A 22,859-nucleotide genomic window follows, 5' to 3' on the forward strand; every position below is an offset into this window, starting at 1 on the left:
TACTAGTGATGGTAGTTGGAAAGCTTTCAGGTTTAAATTCATGAGTAAACTTTTCATAGCTATAGAAAGAAACCCTTAGTTTAAAAAAAAAAATATTGTTGTAGTCTCCACCATCTCCTATAGTGCAGTATTCCCTTTTGATTCTTCTTACTGGTATTTTATTTTTAAAATATTTTCCTGAAGCTAATCGTTTTTCAGTTATGAACTTCTTCCTCTAAAATTTCTCTGAATGACAATTTAAAAGAATATGGTATTCATGCAATATGTAAAATATAATTTAATGAGTTTGTTTGTTTTAACTTTTGGTCGATGGGAACTGTTGTCCAAAGAGTTTTATCCACATCGATTTTATTGTCAGTGAGTACCAGACTTCTCTATACAGCGTGGAATGGATACTTTGAAAGGAGATCAGCTGTGCCTAGTTCCCAGGCATCTTTCAATGCCAGGATGTTTTCAGCGAATAAAATGCTTCTACTTGCTTTATGGAGCACTGTGTGCTTTGGAATTGTTTCCATCCCAGACATTTAACCAGTGGTGATAAGATACGGAAACTTGTAGTTCCACCAGTCTCCACTCCCTCTCCCTCCTCTTAGCAGAACAGACCAGTTCTGCAGTGCCAAGTCTACAAACATGCAGTGAACCAAAGAGACACTCATATCAGGCATAATATTCGTTTATCCACCTAAATTACTCATTATCATGAAAAAAAGTGTAACAGAATCAATGAAAAGAAAATTTGTAAAATACTCGTTTGGGAATTTAATAATACATATACATTTAGAAATGCCGCCCATTTATTTAGATAACCATATTATCAAGTTATACCTACGTTTATTTGTGCTTTAGTTTCATACCGGAAGTTTTCAAATGTGTATTTGTCAGATCTTCTTTGTCGCATCTTAAATAGTCTGGCACCACGGTTACTGAGATGGGATAATTCTTCCAACATGATGTCTCTGGGGACGCTGACTTTTTTGCCCAGGTGCATGACATCTACATCTGTAAAACAATATTCATGTGCATGAAAAACCCTAAGGTAAGCATTTTTAAATGCTCTGCTAAATTACATAATTTACCATCTGTTATATGCTAAATAGGCTTCCCTGGTGGATCAATAGTAAAGAATCTGCCTGCCAATGCAGGCAGAGAAGGCAATGGCAACCCACTCCAGTACTCTTGCCTGGAAAATCCCATGGATGGTGGAGCCTGGTAGGTTGCAGTCCATGGGGTCGTGAAGAGTCAGACACAACTGAGCGACTTCACTTTCACTTTTCATTTTTATGCATTGGAGAAGGAAATGGCAACCCACTCCAGTGTTCTTGCCTGGAGAATCCCAGGGACGGCGGAGCCTGGTGGGCTGCCGTCTATGGGGTCCCACAGAGTTGGATACGACTGAAGCGACTTAGCAGCAGCAGGAGCAGCAGCAGCCAGTGCAGGAGACGCTGGTTCCATCCCTGTGTAGGAAAGATCCCCTGGAGAAGGAAATGGCAACCCACTCCAGTATTTCTGCCTGGAAAATTCCATGGACAGAGAAGCCTGACAGGCTACAGTCCATGGGGTCACAAAAGAGCCAATACAACTTGTTAACTAAACAACAACAATATGCTAGTATAGTAACTAAAATAGAGTCTCTTTACTCAGACTGCCTTGGGTTAAATCCTGGGTCTACTACTTTCTAACTGTATGACCACAGGTATGTTGCTTATTTTTTTGTAAACCTCAATTTTCTTATCTCTAAAGTGGGACTAATAATAATAATATTACTGCATAGGTTTTATGTAAGGATTAAATAAAATGTTTCTTATCAAACAGTATCATACCTGGCACATAAAAGAGTGAGTAAAGTTTAATGACACTATTAATTTATTCTTTTCTTATTTAGTGACTTATCAAACAGTACCACTCATAGTTCTGTTCATAAGCTCTGTTTGACTCCCAGCATTTTTATGTATCAGTTTGAACTGTCTCCATTACAAGAATGCTTATGCTTTGACTCATGCCACCCATTTCTCTGTCAGAATACTATTAATTCTATATCTTGCATCAAGGAGCCTAACATAAAGTAGGTAGGTGATAAGTATTGAATAATCCTTCTCGATCCAGTTTATGCGCCATTTCTGTCAATTCCTTCTCTAACATTTCTATTCATAATTATTTATGCCTTTTCTGTATTCTCATAGCACTGAATCAATATTACTTGATTCCATTTTACCTATTCTGTGATTTGCATTTTCTTTATGTTTTTGTCTTTGTGTCCTCCATGCATTAAATAGAGGAGATGTTCAGTAAACAACTATTATTTTCTGTTTCTAGTACTGAAGGACTTTTCTGAAATCTCAAAGAACTAAAACTCCTCTACTTGCTCCTCTAATCAGAAATGCTTTTTTTTTGTTAACACACAGAGTTCCTTTGCCACTGTGGACTGCTGTTAAATGCAGAGAAGAAAAATTGGACCATTCGTAAAATAAATATTCTGGAAGATTGGGACAACATTTTCTGATGTTACAAATTAACCCTAATAATTAGGCTTTTTGAGGTCTTTAGGGATAAAATAATAAAATTGCTTATAAACTTTCTCCCCATTTTGCTTTGAAGAAATCACTTTGCTTATATATCTTGATGTTACTAGAAGAGGCACTCTGCTAATTATAAAAATTGTAATATCAAGACTTCTGTTTCTGTGAAGATAGAATAGATCTACTTTTCCCTGTACATTTACTAACTAAAACTAAAAGTCCTGGACATTAGTATAAAATAAACATAAGACTAAGAGTTGGAGGGAAGAAGGCAGCTAGGGACCTCCGGACCAAGGAACAACACGGTACTAATTCTTTGGGTTTCTTTTGGCCCCACATATCCCAGACTTGGAGCTGAAAATGCTTTTAACTGAGAAACATGCAGCAGGTGCAGCCAAAAACCTACAGCAAGATTGTTCTCACTAGCCAAGACCGGGAAAGGAGCAACCTACAAAGACAAGAAACTTTTAGACAATAGCTACTCTACTTTAGCCAAATGCCACAGAAAAAAACTAGCCTCACCCATACCAACAAATTTCAAGTGTAGAGCCCAGGATTTTACCCTTGCAAAGCTATAACGAGGTGCCCCAGTGCACCCTTATATAAGGGTGGTATCTGAGAGGCCAAGGAGGAAGCTGGGACTTTGTCCCTGTTAGCCAGGAACAACCCTCAGCCCCTGCAGAGTTAGTAGAGACTAGGTGGAGATTCTGAACTCCCACCACCTAATAGTAACTAAGTGACCCTCCTCAAGTTTCACTGTGGGCCAACTGAGACTTCTTTTTTCTACCTGGCAGTGGTGAATGAGGTGCCACTCTCCTTCCCCTGCTGAAGCAATGTCAGACAAGTATAGATAAAATTGAAGGCTTAAATAAGAGCAAGATTCTTAGAATATAATATGAAAATGTGCAGGCTCAAATAAAAAACTCATTTGTCATACCAAGAAACAAGAAGATCTCAAACTAAATGGGAAAAAAGATAGATGCCAGCATGAGAAGACTGAGATATTAAAATTATATAACAAAGATTTTAAAGTGGCCACGATAAAAATGCTTCAAAGAGCAATTACAAAGTTTCTGGAAACAAATCGAAAATTTTAGAAAACTTTAGCAAAGGAAAAAAAATCATGACTGAAATAAAAGTTATAAAGACCCAAATGGAAACTTCAGAACTGAAAAAATAGCCCAAATAAAAAGTTCAGTGGATGGATTCAGTAGCAGAATGGAGGGGATAAAGGAAAGAATCAGTGAACTGGGAGACAGAGTAATGGAAATTACCCAATACGAACAACAGAGGAAAAAAATAGGAAAAAAAGTAAAGAAAGCCTTACGGATCAGTGTGACTAGAACAAAAGATACAGCATTTGTATCACTGAAGTCCCAGAAGGAGAGGAGGTATTTGGGGTTGGAAAAGTACACAAAGAAATAATGGCTGAAAACATCCCAAATTTGGCAAGAGATATAAACCTACAGACTCAGGAAGCAAAAAGTATTCTATAAAAGATAAATCTATAGAACTCTACAACAAGACATATCATAAACTTCTGAAAACGAAAGACAAAGGGAAAATCTTGAAAGCAGCCCGAGAAAAATGACAACTTACCTATAGGGAGAAAAAAATGAGAATGACAGTAGATTTCTCATCACAAACCATGAAGACCAGAAGGAAGTGGCACAAAAATGCTGAAAGAAAAGAAATGTCAACCCAGAATCTGATACCAAGTGAAAATATTCTTTAGAAATAAAGGGGAATTTGAGACATCTCCAGATGAAGGACTTCCCTGGTGGCTCAGATGGTAAAGCATCTGTCTACAATGCGGGAGACCTGGGTTCGAGCCCTGGGTTGGGAAGATCCCCTGGAGAAGTAAATGGCAATCCACTCCAGTACTGTTGCCTGGAAAATCCCATGGACAGAGGAGCCTGGTACGCTACAGTCTATGGAGTTGCAAAGAATTGGGCACGACTGAGAGTGACTTCACTTCAGATGAAGGAAAAGTAGGAGATTATTTTTCCTGGAGACCTACCCTAAAAGAATTGATTCATGCTATTATCACAAAACATCCAAGACTGGTGACTTATAAACGCAAAAAATGTATTTCTTATAGATCTGGAGGCTGGAAGTGTGAGATATGGGTACCAGCATAGTTGGTTCAGTTGAAGTCATTCTTCTGAGTTGCAGACTGCCTACTTCTCACTTTGTTTTCATGTAATGGAAGAGACATGGTAGCTCTCTTGGGCTTCTTTTATAAAGATGTTAATATCATTCATGAAGACCCCACTCTCGTGGCCTAATCACCTCCCAAAGGCCTCATCTCCCAACACCATCAGGGGCACTAGAATTTCAATATATGAATTCTAGGGGGACACAAATATTCAGACCATAGCAAATAACTAAATGAAGTTCTTTAAACAAAATGCAAACAAAATAAGGAAACTTAGAACATCAAGAATGAGAAAAGATTACAGTAAGCAAAAATGTGGATAAATACAATAAGTTTTCCTTTCCCTCTTGAGTTTTCTAAATTATGTTTGACTCTAGAAGCAAAAATTATAAACCTCTCAGATATAATTATAAATGTATGTAGAAAATAGTTAACAGTTATAAACAGTAACAGTTATAAACAGAAAGAGGTAAATAGACATAAAGGTAGGTAGGTTTTCTGCACTTAAACTGATAAAATGACAACGTCAGTAGACTTTGATAAATTAAACATATATAATGTAATAGAACAACTACTAAAAACTATAAATATATACTTGAAAAACTAGAGGTAAATAAAAATTTAATTCTGAAAAATAGGCAAGAAACCCCATAGAAAACTAAGAAAAAGAAAACAGAAGTAAAAAACAGAAAGCAAAAAATAAAATGATAGACTTAAGGTCTACTATGTCAATAATTTTACATTAAATATAAATGCTAAAAATATACTAATTAGAGGATAGAGACTAGTGACTGGATTTAAAAACATGACCCAAATATAAATTGTCTAGAAGAAACCCACTTCAAAAATAAGTACCTTTAGCAATATAGGCAAATTGAAAGTAACAGGATAGAAAAAGATATCAAACAAATATTAATCAATGGGAAGTAGAAGTGGTTATATTAATAGCAGATAAAGTGGACTTCAGAACAAAGGAAATAACCAGAGATAGAGAATGTTATATAATGATTAAAGTGTCAGTCCACTAAGAAGACCTAAAACTACTAAATGTGTATTCATCAGAAAACAGAGCTGCAAATGGAGCAAAAATTAATAGAACTAAAAGGAGAAATAGATAAATCCACAATTATAGTTGGAGACTTCAATATCCCTTTCTCAACAAATGATAGGGCAACAGAGAGAAAATGAGCAAGGATATAAAAGAAGTCAATGACACTATCAACCAGTAGGATGTAAATGTTTGTAAAATACTCTACTGAACAGCAAAAGTTACACATTCTTTCCAGGTGCACATAGAGTATACACCAAGATAGACCATTTCCTGTACCATATAATAAGCTTTGACAAATTCAAAAGAGTGAAAATTATACACAGTATGATCTTTGATCACAGTGGAATCACACTAGAAATCAGTAACAGAACAATTACAAGAAAATCTCCAAATATTTGGAAACAACAAGAAAAAAATACTTCTAAGAAATCTGTGGGTCAAAGAAGTCTCAAAGGAAATAAAAAATTCATTGAACTAAGTGAAATGGAAAATAGAATTCATCAGCAATACTGGGCATTTATTCTAGTGAAATGAAAGTTTTATATTCACACAAAAACCTATACACAAATGTTCACAGCTTTATTCTTAATATAAGAAAAGAGTCAAGTGTACTTTAATGAGTAATGGTTAAAAGGGGCTTCCCAAGTAAAGAATTCTACAATGCAAGAGACGTGGATGCAATCTCTGGTTTGGAAAGAGTCCCTGGAAAAGCAAATGACAACCCACTCCAGTATTCTTGCCTGGGAAATCCCATGGACAGAGGAACCTGGTGGGCTACAATCCATAGGGTCTCAAGAAAGTTGGACACAACTTAGCTACTAAACAACAACAAATGGTTAAAAACGCTATGATCCATCCATGGCATGGTACTCAGCAGTAAAAGCAAACAAACTATTGAAACATACAGCTGGATCTACCTCCAGGGAACTACACTGAGTGAGAAAAGCTATCCTCAAAGGTTACATAATGTATGATTCCATTTTACAGCATCTTAAAATGAAAAAAAAAAAAAAATATATATATATAGGAGATAGATTACTGATTGATAGGAGTCTCTTGACTGCATAAATGTCAATATTCTCGTTGTGATATTGTCAATATTCTCGTTGTGATATTGTACCATGGTTTTGAAGATATTGATATTGGGGGAAACTGGGAAAACATACTGGGTTTGCTCTGTATTCTTACACGCATCTGTACTCAGTCACTCAGCTCAGTTGTGTCCAACTCTGCCACCCCACGGACTATAGCCTGTCAGGCTCCTGTCCATGGAATTCTCCAGGCAAGAATACTGGATTGGGTAGCCATTCCCTTCTCCAGCGAATCTTCCTGACTCAGGGATCAAACTCTTGTCTCCTGCATTGGCAGGCGGATTCTTTACCACTGAGCCACTTGGGAAGCCTATTCATTCTTACAGCTGCATGTAAACTTTTATCTCAAAATCAAAAGTTTAATTAAGAGCTATCAACCATGAAAAGACATGAAGGATCCTTAAATGTATATTGCTAAGTGAAAGAAGCCAGTATGTAATGGGTTACTGTGTGACTCCAACTTCTGAAAAAGACACAACTTTGTAAGAAAGGAAAAGAATCAGTGGTTGTCAAGCGCCTATGGGGAGGGAGTGCACATGAAGATGTTGAGCACAGAGGACTTTTAGGGCAGGGAGACTGTTCTGCATGATATTATAATGGCAGGTACATGACTGTGCATTCGCTTGAAACCCACTGAACACTATAAGCCAGTGTGAACCCTGACATAAACTATGGACTTCAATTAATAATACTATATCAATATTGATTTATCAGTCACAGCAAGTATAATACACTATGATGTCAGTAATAGGAGAGACTATATATTAGAAGAAGAAGGGTATATAGAAACACTACTTAACTTTGTGTTCAATTTTTCTGTAAACTGCTCCAAAAAATTAAGTCTATTCTAATTAACATGTTCAATTTAAAATTTTTTCATAGCACTTCCTAATGAATGCAGAATGGCATTGTCTGTTAAGATGGGAAAAAAAAAAAAATTCTGTGCTTTACAGTCCCTGGGATGACAGAAGTAGCTTATGGAAGAGGAATGAAGGCCAACAGCAGAGTGAGTGAGACTATTTTATAGTTTCCTGGGGCTTGTTTGCTAGCTCTCTTGAGTTCTACAGGGAATACTCACTTCTTTTTATTTGCAAGTGTTTGGAGTTTCTGTTACTGTGTGCTTGCCACATGGAAGGAGGAACTGGGTTATTTTTTGGTATGTCTATATCCCTCAATATTGTAGAAAGTGTGACAGGAGTGAACTATTTCAGCTTTTTTATTCCGGAATCAAAATAAGTTCCCTTTAGGTCACTAATGATAAAAAAGCCACAATATTGCTTATAGTAATTTGGTACAATATTAGGGCTTCCCTGATAGCTCAGTTGATTCTCCACCTGCAATGCAGGAGGCCCCAGTTCAATTCCTAGGTCCAGAAGATCCCCTGGAGAAGGGATAGGCTACCCACTGCAGTATTCTTGGGCTTTCCCTGTGGCTCAGCTGGTAAAGAATCCGCCTGCATTGTGGGAGACCTGGGTTCAATCCTGGGTTGGGAAGAACTCCTGGAGAAGAGAAAGGCTACCCACTCCAGTATTCTGGCCTAGTGAATTCCATGGGCTATAGTCCATGGGGTCAAAGAGTTAGGACATGACTGAGCTACTTTGACTTCACGTCACAATACTAGGGGGTGGAGGGGAAATCTCCTTTAAATGCTTCTTGAGAGAATTCAATTAGCAATGCAAGACAGAGAAGATAAAAAGAATTACAGAAAATAGAAATCCATAGGAATACACATTCTGTTTAACAATTATATATTACAAGTAATGTTTTTAAAGAAATTTAGATTTTTCCTGAAAAACCTTTCAACTGGGAAAGAACTAAAAAATGCCCCATACCAGGTAACCACTAGAAAATGCAAAGATGACAGTCTTTATAGTACAGTATGCCCCCTATATGTGAAAGAGTTCCATTCAAAGAGTGCATCCGTAAAGTCCAATGAAGTTACCCTAGGTACCCAACTAACACAATCAGCCATATAGCACCATACTGTAATAATTTCACACAAATAATACATAAAAACCATTTGTAATCTTACAGTATCTTGAAACGTACAGTAGTACAGTACAAGAGCTGGCATGCAGGCATCTTTGAAAGCTTCCAACCTGACAGTTCATAGGTAGGGGACTTAACTGTTATGGAATCTTTCTCCTTACAATTAATGCTATAAAGGTTTTCCATAAGGAAACCGAAACAAGGATGCAGCTTCTCTCTTTCTCCTCTTTACCAGTTTGAGTCATTATAAACAGTTAAATGAAAATAAAGAGTCTAGAAAAAGGAAATAGTGTATTATTATTTTCTAAAAGTTCTAAATTTTAAGCTATGGCATAAGTTTAATTTGGGGACTCCAAGACAAGGATTTGAGAAAACTTTTCTCTCATTTTCCTCTTCCTAATGACCGCTGATTACACCAATGTTTCTGAAATAACCACATGATCTAAGTGAATCCTATCCCGCTAGCCCCTTAGATTTACAATAGTCCTCTGAGGTATATTTGACAGGAATTATTACCTTTGTGATTGATACAGGAACAGGTGTGTAATGACTTAGGCCAGTGAGAGAAAATACCAGGACTTTTCTTTGTGTACACTGTGCCAAAGATACTTTCTTTTCCTGCTACATATAAGCATGGATGCATATTGTCCCGTAAACTGTTGATATGTACTTGATAAAATGATAGAGTCAGACATGAGGTGAAGCTTACCCCAAGGAAATCAGAGCAGAGGCAGAGAAAGAAACTGGTCCTTAATAACGTACTTGAGGTGCCAGATGAAGATTTATTGAATCACCTCTGAACTTTTCAGTTATATTAGGCAGTAAATTCCCTTTATTTTTCAATCTAGTTGGTTTCTGATTTTCTGCTATTTTCAACTTAAAAAGCATGCTAACTGATATGGTCATTCTCTTCAGATCTTCATCTCACTGATATAGGTCCAAAAAGTTTATTAAGATTGGAGTCACAAGAAAGAGTAAAGAAGGATAGCCAAGAAACCCGTAAGTGGGAGTCTCGAAGAAGAAAGGGAAAAAAGAGCAGAGGTATAAACTATACCTCTGGCCAGACTTGTTTGGACTCATAAAAAACATTCACTCCTTTTTAGCAAAACACAATAATTATCACTCAAGCTGCTGCAAGGAATAGATGTATAGCAAGAGCCATGAGGAACTTACCTACCCTCAATAATCAGCTGGTGCAATCCATTATTACAGTAAATTTGTATCACAATAGAGAAATAAGAGACAAAAAGGAAAGAGGAGAAGGCACACGTAATTGACCAACTCTCAACTCTCTTTTCTTATTCTTCATACTTACTTTTGTTAAGCCTAAATTATCTCTCTTACTCCAGAAGTAACAGACAAGGAATTCATTGGCTTTGAATGACCATCTAAAGGTACTGTGGATCTCTGGGATGAGATAACTTCATGAGAAGTCTGCTGGTATCTGAAGCAGGCTTGTCCTGGCTCACAAAGAGTCAATAAATTTTCAGAAATTCTGTGAGCTAGTAGTTAAAGTCAATGAACATAGCCACTATTACAATTAAATTATATAAACTTAATGATTAGATAAATTGTATTAAAAAGAAAGCAATAGATACTCAGAAATATCACTTTATAATTACTTTTTTTTGCTATTATCAGTGCTCTTGATGTTTTCTTATATCTATTATATCTGTATGGTGGAAATACTTTAGTATTGTATTACTACACACCTCTTCCCAACTCTGCATTCAGTTTCTCCTTGATGGTAGCTCAAACTTGTTTATAGCAAGAGAATTTTGCAAACTCTACAAACAGGCATTCCTTACCTAAAAAACCAGTTAAATATTCACTAACATACTAATAGACATAGGAACATTTAAAGTCAACATGTTTTGCATAAACAAATAATAAAAGACATAACCAAATTTTCCAAGGTTTTTTTTTTCCCTTCCTTTCCAGTAGTTGAGTTTATGATGTCACTGGAGCTCGAGTTCCAGACCATCTATGAGTTGGGAAATCTAACATATGAACACTCATTTATTTAAATTTTCAGAGTGAAGAATTCTCTCAACTGAGCAGACAGAATCCAAGTTCAGCTGTTCCCTGCTCTTTATTGCAAACCTCTGTGCAGGGTCTTAACAGTGTGTTTTATCTGGATGCCTGATAAATGATATAACTTATTCAGGGTTCATATCCTTGCCCTGATGGATTAGAAGGTTGTCTTTGTGGCATTAGATCATCTATTGAAAATAATATTGCTAGACATACTTTCCTGTTGATGTCATTCATAGTAATCCAGAATTTTCCATTTATTCTTTAAAGATCTTATAGGACTTAATCCATTATAGCTTGCTGCTATTTTAGGGAGATCAGTGGTTATTTTGGATTAAATATCCAATTATAAAAAATATTAAAATATACCTTTAGGGTCTTTACCATAAAAAAATTAATTTCCACAAAAAACTCCACATTTTCCAATCTACTAGAGATATTAAATAATTGTAACTAATATTCTTTATCAGATGCATTTTTTCTAGTTAGATTAAGATTTTAAATCTTACATTAAAAAGTTCAAAATTTTGATTTTTGAGTGTGCTTTCCTTCCACTTCAGCCACGTTACTATGAGTACTGGAAACCAATTGAAAAAATGCATTTTGGTGGGAGAGGTGTCAGTGGTCTTTGAAAATGTGATCTATTTCTTTTTCAAATCTTTCTTCAATATGTAGTCTTATGAGCAGACCCTGGATCTAAATTCTTACAAAAGGAAACATTCTTTTTTTCACATTTATTTCATAGGTTAACATTCTGAAACAGTCAGCAAGGATTTATGGATGCACAGATAGTTCTGTTTGTATTTTGAAAATTTTATCCTGCCAGTGTTATATATTTAGTTAGATCAGTGAGTCCAATTCACAGTTTATAAAGATATTCAAATAATTGTAGTAAGACAAAAATCTTTTAAAACTGTTTCCCTGTGAAATTTACTAGCAGCTGCAATTCTGGTAGAATGGGCAAAGTCACAGACGGGGAGATAATTGAATCTGATTTACTTGAGAGTGGTCCTATCAATTTAGTTAAAAGCCTGCTTAAATCCAAGAGATCTCTGTATTTATACAGGACTCTTCGGCCTGCTTACAGTTAACCTATGTGCACTGAATAATAATCCATAAATATACATCATTGCATACTGAAATATGCATATATACATGCTATATAAAAAAGTTAATAGTCCAGACTGATTTTGATTTTGAATAGTGCTTTAAAAGTCTACATTTGGTTAAAAGTTCACTACTAATTTCTAATAGTTTTCTCTACATGAAAAAAGTTGGTTTTGAAACTCATCTGGAATTGCATATTTTCCTACTTTGTATCTCTTTGCCTTGATTTGAGTTCTAAACTATAAAGTTTTCAAAACTTTACTGTTAAAAGTATTGCCACTTATAAACTGTGTAAATCTATAAACATTTAAAAAATGAGATTACCGTTGTATTGAAGTATGCACATTGAATCACACTAACCAGTAATGCCACCAGAACTGTCATTAGGATGCACGTTAGAGTGAAAAAGACAATAAAGAAATTAGAATGCAGAAGTTATGGCTAGAATTAAACATCACCATTTCAACTTTGGTGTGAACTGGAATTTAGCCTGGTTCTCTGCTGCTACTTTTCTGGAAGGCCTTATTAGAGGCTTAGAAATCTATGGCAGATTTAGAAATATCCACGATTTTAAAACATATTACTGCACACTGATTTTCAAAATAATGCATGATTTTTCTCATGAGAATGCTAATGTGAAATTTTAAACCAGAGAAAACTCTCAGACTTGTACATTGAAGCGTTAGGGTAAGTTCTTTTTCTCCCCCAGACTTTTTATATTTGATCTGTGGTATTTAAGGCCTTCCTTGTGTCCTCATTTTTATACCAGTAACTTGATCAATTATAGTTTGAGATATGCCTGTATAGGAAAAGTAAAAGGGTTCCTCACCTTAGTCTTTCATCTGAAAGTTAAGACATCATGATTATGTGTCCCTGCAATTTGTGTCAGTATTATCGTTGCCTTTGCTATTGGTGGGGAAACTCAAACACACATAGCTCAATACATTAGAGTCATGACATTTTAAAAGTAGATGTCTCAACAAACCCAACCCCTTCAGTCTCAGGTGAGGAATTAGATGTCTGGTCTGGAACCCAGGGGTCCTGGTACCATATCAACAACAGCACTCCATTTAGAACCTGGCTTCCTATTTTCAGACCACAGACTAACCTCTTTTCCTGAAATCACAAAAAATATCTGCTCAGTCTTCTGTGTACTGTTACTGTTCACCAGCTGTTCACCAGTCATGAGGGAAAACAAACAAACAAAAAACATACTAAAAAAGCCCTCACAAAACCAGCTGAGAAAACTGTAGGGTCACTGAAACAGTAGTCTTTCTATTTCTGAAAGCTCTACTTCTTACGTGTATTTGTGCTTAAAATCAGGGGCCAGCATACTCCCAGTTCTTGCATAATTTTAATTCCTTTTCCCCGCCATTTCTGACAGAAGCCAGTTGTTCTAATGTGCCTCTCCTTCTTCCATTCTCATTCTCCCTTCTCTTTCTCTTTCAACTTATTGCTTACTATTCATTTATCCCACCCCCTACCCTTCCTGGGTCTCAAATGAGTTCCTGAGAGATAAACACGATCACCACTGGAGAATGGGTACAGCTTCAGGAGAAATAGCACAGGATTGGTGGGCATTACGCACCATTATAAGCAGTCTTTTCTTGTCTCCATAACTAATTCATGCACCAATAATGGCAAAATATTTCTGTTTTTGTCTTTTAGAATAGCACTTGTTAGATGGTAACAGCATGGCTCTGATATTTCTGTTTAATACTTATAGGTTTTGTATCACAGCTGTAGCACCAAACAGTTACTACCATCAACTCTAACACTTCTGATACTGATGGTGATGACCATGATGATGATCATCTGGATGTGATGATGAGGACGGTCTGCCTTAGTATTACGGGATACTTTCTATTAATTACTTTTGAGAGTGTAGTATTTTTGCTTCTGGTACATAATTTGACACCAAATCATGATGGCTCCATAATGAGTGAACATTTTGGGGTTTGTTAGAGGTGGGGTCATCTTCATTTTTACTCAGGCAATCCAGTTCAGTGTATTCTAGTCTGTATGGATAGGACTTTCCTGTGATTCTTTGAGGTTATTTCTCCTTAAGATTAAGTGAGTGCTGTGATGAAAAACTCTTCTTTTGATTCTCATATTTTTCTATTGGCGGATCTCAAGGCTCACTAACTATAGTCTCTCTCCCCACAACAAGAACTGGAATGAACTTCTAGTTCAGGTTTAGAAAGCAACCCATTTAGCCATCTCATTGTCACATTTCATTCTCCTCCTGGCTCTATGTTTCTGAAAAGTAATATAAAAAATAAATGAATTATAATACTGCAAAAAAAAAAAATCTTGATGCACAAGGGGAAGAAGGGATGGAAGAAGAATGTAGACTGGGAGAAGAGCTTCTCTGATCATGTTTATAAAGGACAATTCAGTCCAAATTTTACTTATTTAGTCTTAGAATTAAGATCAAGACTGTGGTACGCTTCATCATACATTATCCAGGTTTTTACTGGTGTGAAGTGTTTGAAAATTTGGAGGATTGTTCCGAAAAATGTTTTCTGTGCAGTCCATGTCTCATTTCTGCCTCCTTAGGAAAAATGATGCCCATCTAATTCCACATCTCTAAACAATATGACATATACAAATAGTAAAGTTCCATGTAATATGTCAGAGGAAATAAAAGAGGGAGATTATTTAAATTACTTCCTAAAGTACTACAGCTATTTTAGTTGAGATGAGTTAAGAAAGAGTCTGTGATTATCCGTGTGTTATCTGTAGTACTTGACCTCCAAACTAAGGCAGAGCATGTGACTCTACTTAAGGGACTGGAAATCTACCCGTGATTTGGGAGGGAGGCTTTAGCAGACTTTACGTGGCCAAGACCTGTTGGTGATGAGATAGTAGTTTTGAGAATGTTTTTTTATCCCTTGAGATATAATTGTATTTTTTCTTTATATTTCATTCTAAAAGTTATGTTACAAAAAAAGAAAAAGATACTCTTTGTAGGTCTATATCAGTAATAGAGTAGAATTCAAAATATGATTTAAACTGGAAATAAATTAAAATGATGGACTGATTTATGATTATGACATAATTAGAAAATGATAAATTATCCCAAGCCTAGTTTGAAAGTAAGTAAGTTTAGTTACAAACTCAAATGATTATCTGATTTTTGCCTTCCTGATCAGGGAAGCTGTTAAAACAATTTCAAGTAAACAACATGAAGCAGGAGATACAAAGAAGCATAAAAAAATGAAAAGAAGCATGAATTTTGGAAACTTACCTTGGTACAAATTTAGTTCTGGGGTCTGATTCAGAATTATCTTCACTTTATTCCAAGCTAACTCAAAATGATAGTAAAACACAGAACTAAGTTGAATCCGCTATTTTATATTGGATGATTTTATATTACAGAAAATGAAAACAAACTTAATAGCAGAATCCTTAACTATGACTACATTATGGGGGAAGCATCTAACACAATCTCTGATTGGTTCTATTCAGCTCACATTATGGAAGGTGAAGTGTGAAAATGCTACACTTTGTACACCTGAAACTAACACGGCATTGTAAATCAGCTATACTCCAATACAAATTTAAAAGAGAGAAAGAAAAAAATGCTACCCTTATGCCTGCTCTCAGCTGCCTTCACCAGATCTCATTTCTTTAGGTTTCAGTATTGTTCAGGTAAAAGATCATATTCCTTGTCAATAGAAGGGAAGTAAGGAGATGCCCTGAAAACTCCACAGATACATTCTGGAATGGCTCAAATCAGCCCTTAAAGGAATCTAGATATTCTACTTATTTGCTTTTAAAATTGACACTATCCTTTGCTCAGTTTCTTTTATTCTTTTAGTCAAAGTTGAATTTCCATTACAACAATCAAAATGCAATATATAAAGTACTAGAGTCTAGAATTTTTACTAGAACTTAGAGAAAAGAATGACGTATCACCTTACATCTTACATTAAAATTGTTTTGAGTTGTATGTTTTGAGACTATAGGAAATCTGTATTTTCCTAGAAATTATAAATAGTAGATTTCCACACAAAATGTCTTGGTAAATCAGTTACTAAATATGAAGACTATTTCAGTGTTAAAGAAGTTCACAATTAATATGAATTCTAATTTAACAACATTTTTTTTCCTAAAGGGATAGTAGAACGGATTTTGAATAATTTATATAATTTATGGTAAAAGAAATCAATATAGATCTTGTGGGATGGACAACGAACACAAGATTTCATGAGACCTGTCCGAAAAAAAAACAGAAAAAGAAAAAAATAAATGATCTGAGAGTGGTGATATTAACTTATAATGTGAAGTGTGAAAGGCAAGCCAAGCAGAATGTACATCAGCTGTCAGATTGCTTCATTCCTTTAGAACAGTTGTTCATCTGAAAATAGCTTTCAAATGAGAAAGGATGACTACAAAAGGATTAGTTACCATAGGCTTTTCCACACCCCCTGGAGCTCCAGGTTTGTTATGACAGAATAGCAAGAATTTAAAGAAAGTAAACTATAGAATATTAAATAACATCAGGAAGGGTCTACATTAGTGCTGAGCTGTGTTAATGCTATGAAGGATTGTCACTGATACCATTTCCATGGATTTCCTTCATGATGGCTGATGCTTGCTCTTTCCTCTGCTTCACCATGGTATTATGTGATAGCATGATTTTTTTTGTTCCCTGTTAAAAATAAAGAAACATTATTGAGGCAATGTGAAGAACTCATTTGCAATATTTTATAATCATCCTTTTGAAGGAGAGCATCTTTGTTCTTTATTATTGCTTTCCTTTGAAAGGCTTTATTACCATTCCTTGTTTGGTGACAGAGTATGCTATTCATTGACAGGCAATGTCACAGTGAACAGAGGCTGATTCTCAGTTTCAAGCCATCTTATCTATATACTAGTACAATTATTATTGGGCAATGAGAAGCAATGAAAGAGCTGGCTTCCTTTCCCCTTCCTTTCTCACTTTCACAGTTTATTTTAACCTGTCATTGCTTCCTTACTGGCCTTCAGTTCCAGCAAACTGTAAGAATGAAGACAAGACACCAGATTAAATAAGAACTCTTTGGTGGTAGCATTTTAATATTGGCATCAACTGCTGTCCTTTAAAGCAAAGAAAGCCCACTAATGAGTCACAGCTCTGAACTTCCTTGGACAATTGACTAATACAACATTTTAGGAAACGATATACTCACCTTGCTTTTCAGGAAGGAGGAATCCCAATTTGTGGAGGAAAGACTGGAGATGGACTATGGATGGCACTTGGGCCTGATGGTTTTTATCCTTGAGCCTGGGACGGCATGGTCCCTAGTTCTGACTCAAACTGGAGAGTGAGCCTTTCTGAAGAGACTGGCATCCAGCTGACATCAACTGACTATATATAGCACCAAATACTTCAGCTACTCATATCTTCCTGGCGAAAGGGAGGAACCAAGAAAGATTAGGTTCTCTCCATTGTGTTTCTATCTTGTGAGATGGTTGAATGAACATACAGAAGGTTTCTATGGACCACCTTCTGTTTGAAGAGCTAGTAGCCCAAAGAGATTTTTTTTAATTTTGAAGATATAAGTCTTACATTTCATCCTAATCGAGGTGGCAAAAGATACGTACTTGAATTAGAACAGAATGATGGATTAGTAACAAATTAAAGTGGAAGCACTGACAATAGTGTCTGAGGAGTTTCAAGAAGAAAGAAAGCAATATAGGGCAGAGCTATCCCTTAAATAATGCCATCCCTTAAGCAAGAGTGAGAACCTATGCTAACTTCAGAAAAATGGGTGATACTTGGGTGAAGTGGAGAAGCTTTTTGTAATGGCATTAAAAGTTAAACCTTGAATCTGAGTAAAAGTTTAGACTCGTAGCTGAGTCATGAGTCTTCCTGAAGAGACCCTGTAGAGAACAGTGCCTGCAAAATTGCCTGATCTCTTCAAGGTCTGGAGTCAAGTATTCCTGTTTAAGAATCAGGATAAGAAGTTGAGAATGTAGGCCATCTTGGCTACCTTGCTGATCTTTGAACACAGAAGCATGTTCCTCCTGTATCCTTTTTCTTTTGCTATGTCCCACTTCCTGGAATACTCTCTCCTGCTATCACTTGGCTTACTCACGCATTCAGAACTCCTCCCAACTATTGATTCCTCAAAGTCCTTCCTCAGTCACCCTTTAATCACCCTCAGTCTAAAATACTACTCAGAGCCACACTCTTGTCCCTTACTCTGCTTTATCTTTAAAATATTTTTGTATTAGTTTAGATTAAAATTCTAATGCATGTGACAGAGAACCCTAAAAACAGAAATTTCAAAAAGATGGAAATGTTTGTTTTTCTCACACATGAACTTTTCCCAGAGATAAATAATCTAGAGTTGATGTGATTGACATATTTATCAGGGGCTCAGTCACCTCTAACTTCTTGCTCCCTTGTCCCCAAAATGAAAACCCTTGGGCCTAAATTACTGCTTCAGCTCTAGTCAGCATGCTCTTATTTCAGCCAATGGGAAAAATTAAAAAGGAATGATGTCTTTCAAACATAGCCTGATATGGCTCAGATCTCTTTTGTTTACATCCCGTTGGCAGGACTTAGTCACATAACTATACACAGCTCAAGAGAGGTTGGGAAATGTAAATTTTATGCTGGGTGGCCATGGACCCAGTTAAATTCAGAGTTTAACTTACTGACAAAGACGATAATGATTATTGGGTGACACCTCTCAGTTTTTGCCACAAGGGCATATCCGCATTATTTTATCTCTATCAATCCATCTACCTATCATCCTTTTATCAATCTGTCTCTCGTATCTCTTTTTCCTATTAAAATATGAACTTCCTAAGGACTTAGGTTTTAAATCTTCAGCAGCAAGAATTCTGTCTAATATATTGGTGGACATTCAATATTCATTTAATGAGTGAATAAATGAGTGGTTTGGAGATTAATTGTAGAATGCATTTAAGGTTTGGCATGAGTTTGGAATTCTTTTCCTGTTATGTCAAACACTTGGGGAAGTAGAATTGTAATAAACAAACAGTCACTTGATTATAAGATGATGGTGGCTACTAAAGGGAGAGGTTTGTTTTGTATGCAGCTGAAGTAGGTGGCTGATCATAGGCTCGACAGTTCAAGGTAGTAAATGGTAGGTTTCAGTTCAGTTGCTCAGTCGTGTCCAACTCTTTGTGACCCCATGGACTGCAGCACACCAGGCCTCACTGTCCATCACCAACTCCCAGAGTTCACTCAAACTCATGTCCATCGAATCGGTAATGCCATCCAGCCATCTCGTCCTCTATCATCACCTTCTTCTCCTGCCCCCAATCCCTCCCAGCATCAGTCTTTTCCAGTGAGTCAACTGTTCACATGAGGTGGCCAAACTATAGGAGTTTCAGCTTTAGCATCAGTTTTTCCAAAGAACACCTAGGACTGGTCTTTAGAATGGACTGGTGGGATTCCTTGCAGTCCAAGGGACTCTCAAGAGTCTTCTCCAACAACACCACAGTGTGAAAACATCAATTCTTTGGCGCTCAGCTTTCTTCACAGTCCAACTTTCACATCCATACATGACCACTGGAAAAACCGTAGCCTTGACTAGACGGACCTTTGTTGACAAAGTAATGTCTCTGCTTTTGAATATGCTATCTAGGTTGGTCATAACTTTTCTTCCAAGGAGTAAGCGTCTTTTAATTTCATGGTTGCAATCACCATCTGCAGTGATTTTGGAGCCCAAAAAAATAAAGTCTGACACTGTTTCCACTGTTTCCCCATCTATTTCCCATGAAGTGATGGGACCGGATGTCATGATCCTCGTTTTCTGAATGTTGAGCTTTAAGCCAACTTTTTCACTCTCCTCTTTCAATTTCATCAAGAGGCTTTTTAGTTCCTCTTCACTTTCTGCCATAAGGGTGGTGTCATCTGCATATCTGAGGTTATTGATATTTCTCCCGGCAATCTTGATTCCAGCTTGTGCTTCTTCCAGTCCAGCGTTTCTCATGATGTACTCTGCATAGAAGTTAACTAAGCAGGGTGACAATATACAGCCTTGACGTACTCCTTTTCCTATTTGGAACCAGTCTGTTGTTCCATGTCCAGTTCTAACTGTTGCTTCCTGACCTGCTTCTCAAGAGGCAGGTCAGGTGGTCTGGTAGTCCCATCTCTTTCAGAATTTTCCAAGTTTCCTGTGATCCACACAGTCAAAGGCTTTGGCATAGTCAATAAAGCAGAAATAGATGTATTTTCTGGAACTCTCTTGCTTTTTTGATGATCCAGCAGATGTTGGCAATTTGATCTCTGGTTCCTCTGCCTTTCCTAAAACCAGCTTGAACATCTGAAAGTTCACGGTTCACGTATTGCTGAAGCCTGGCTTGGAGAATTTTGAGCATTACTTTACTAGCATGTGAGATGAGTGCAATTGTGTGGTAGTTTGAGCATTCTTTGGCACTGCCTTTCTTTGGGATTGGAATGAAAACTGACCTTTTCCAGTCCTGTGGCCACTGCTGAGTTTTCCAAATTTGTTGGCATATTGAGTGCAGCCCTTTCACAGCATCATCTTCCAGGATTTGAAACAGCTCAACTGGAATTCCATCACCTCCACTAGCTTTGTTCGTCGTGATGCTTTCTAAGGCCCACTTGACTTCACATTCCAGGATGTCTGGCTCTAGGTGAGTGATCACACCATCGTGATTATCTGGGTCACGAAGATCTTTTTTGTACAGTTCTTCTGTGTATTCTTGCCACCTCTTCTTAATATCTTCTGCTTCTGTTAGAAGCTTTCTGTCCTTTATTGAGCCCATCTTTGCATGAAATGTTCCCTTGGTATCTCTAATTTTCTTGAAGAGATCTCTAGTCTATCCTATTCTGTTGTTTTCCTCTATTTCTGCATTGATCGCTGAGGAAGGCTTTCTTATCTCTTCTTGCTATTCTTTGGAACTTTGCATTCAGATGCTTATATCTTTCCTTTTCTCGTTTGCTTTTCGCTTCTCTTCTTTTCACAGCTATTTGTAAGGCCTCCCCAGACAGCCCCTTTGCTTTTTTGCCTTTCTTTTCTATAGGGATGGTCTTGGTCCCTGTCTCCTGTACAATGTCACGAACCTCCGTCCATAGTTCATCAGGCACTCTATCAGATCTAGGCCCTTAAATCTATTTCTCATTTCCACTGTATAATCATAAGGAATTTGATTTAGGTCATACCTGAATAGTCTAGTGGTTTTCCCTACTTTCTTCAATTTAAGTCTGAATTTGGTAATAAGGAGTTCATGATCTCAGCCACAGTCAGCTCCCGGTCTTGTTTTTGCTGACTGTAGAGCTTCTCCATCTTTCGCTGCAAAGAATATAATCAATCTGATTTTGGTGTTGACCATCTGATGATGTCCATGTGTAGAGTCAGACCACAGCCTTTTCTAACTCAATGAAACTAAGCCATGCTATGTGGGGCCACCCAAGAGGGGTGGGTCATGGTAGAGAGGTCTGACAGAATGTGGTCCACTGGAGAAGGGAATGGCAAACCACTTCAGTATTCTTGCCTTGAGAACCCTATGAACAGTATGAAAATGCATAATGAAAGAGGAACTCCCCAGGTCGGTAGGAGCCCAATGTGCTCCTGGACATCACTGGAGAAATAACTCCAGAAAGAATTAAGGGATGAAGCCAAAGCAAAAACAATACCCAGCTGTGGATGTGACTGGTGATAGAAGCAAGGTCCGATGCTGTAAAGAGCAATATTGCATAGGAACCTGGAATGTTAGGTCCATGAATCAAGGCAAATTGGAAGTAGTCGAACAGGAGATGGCAAGAGTGAGTGTCGACATTCTAGGAGTCAGCGAACTAAAATGGACTGGAATGGGTGAATTTAACTCAGATGACCCTTATATCTACTACTGTGGCAGGAATCCCTTAGAAGAAATGGAGTGGCCATCATGGTCAACAAAAGAGTCCAAAATGCAGTACTTGGATGCAATCTCAAAAACGACAGAATGATCTCTGTTCGTTTCCAAGGAAAACCATTCAATATCACAGTAATCCAGGTCTATGCCCCAACCAGTAACGCTGAAGAAGCTGAAATTGAACAGTTTTATGAAGACCTACAAGACCTTTTGGAACTAACACCCTTTTCATTATAGGGGACTGGAATGCAAAAGTAGGAAGTCAAGAAACACCCGGGGTAACAGGCAAATTTGACCTTGGAGTACGGAATGAAGCAGGGCAAAGGCTAATAGAGTTTTGCCAAGAGAACGCACTCGTCATAGCAAACACCCTCTTCCAACAACACAAGAGAAGGTTTAAGTTAACCTATTGCATTTGCTTCTAAGTAAATGTTTGCATTGAAGTTATTAAGTACCAGTGAGAAACAGTTAATCGAGTCATTGAATTTAAATTTCTTCTCAAGATCTCTCATCTGCTTATATATTCCTGGCTTTAGCATTTACAGTGGTGTGACATTCATCAAGTCTCTCAAGCTGTGTTTTTTCATTTGTAAAATGGAGGTTACAATATCTATCACCTATAACCATGGGCATTTTACATGTAACAATTTTAGAAATTCTTAATACTTAATAAAAGTTGAGTGTTAATTTTCCCTTTTACTATTTTATTCCTGCACTATGAAAGGATGTAAAACCTTAAAACAGTCAACTGCATTATTCAATAAAAAATTAAAATATATTTAGAAAGATGGTTTTCCTACTTGGTGACCTTTATATGTTCCCAATTTTGTGTTATATACAGTTTAAGGGTTGAAATGGTGTCCCCCAAAGACAATAATTACTATGTTGATTTTGGTTTCCAAAATGAAAAGTGTTTATTTTAAAAGATTTTAAAAGCTTTGAAGGATATAACTTAACTTGTTTTTGTTTATTTCTCAGTGACACCTAAAATTGTTTTGCCTTATATTTTAAAGTCATTTGTACATATCTCTGATAGCTTTCTGGTTTTTAACTTATTATTTGTTCTG

At 36.8% G+C, this 22,859-nt stretch overlaps 1 protein-coding gene across 2 annotated transcripts in view; it reads right to left on the reverse strand.

The window, feature by feature from the left end:
• The window catches only part of MYOZ2 (myozenin 2), a 37,326-nt gene extending 20,045 nt beyond the window's left edge, over positions 1-17,281 (reverse strand). Inside the window, exons 1-3 of one of the 2 annotated variants that reach the window (XM_052641852.1) lie at positions 17,124-17,281; positions 16,513-16,603; positions 830-999 (exon numbers count right to left, since the gene is read on the reverse strand). In XM_052641852.1, the coding sequence (XP_052497812.1) occupies positions 830-999; positions 16,513-16,588 (246 nt within the window). In that variant the 5' untranslated portion in view covers positions 16,589-16,603; positions 17,124-17,281. Of the gene's footprint in view, positions 1-829; positions 1,000-4,115; positions 4,196-16,512; positions 16,604-17,123 lie in introns of those variants that run through there. The other variant, XM_052641853.1, reaches the window with a different exon arrangement.
• Between the last annotated feature and the right edge of the window lie 5,578 nt (positions 17,282-22,859).

This window comes from Budorcas taxicolor, chromosome 6, assembly GCF_023091745.1.
Source record: "Budorcas taxicolor isolate Tak-1 chromosome 6, Takin1.1, whole genome shotgun sequence".
NCBI lineage: Eukaryota > Metazoa > Chordata > Mammalia > Artiodactyla > Bovidae > Budorcas > Budorcas taxicolor.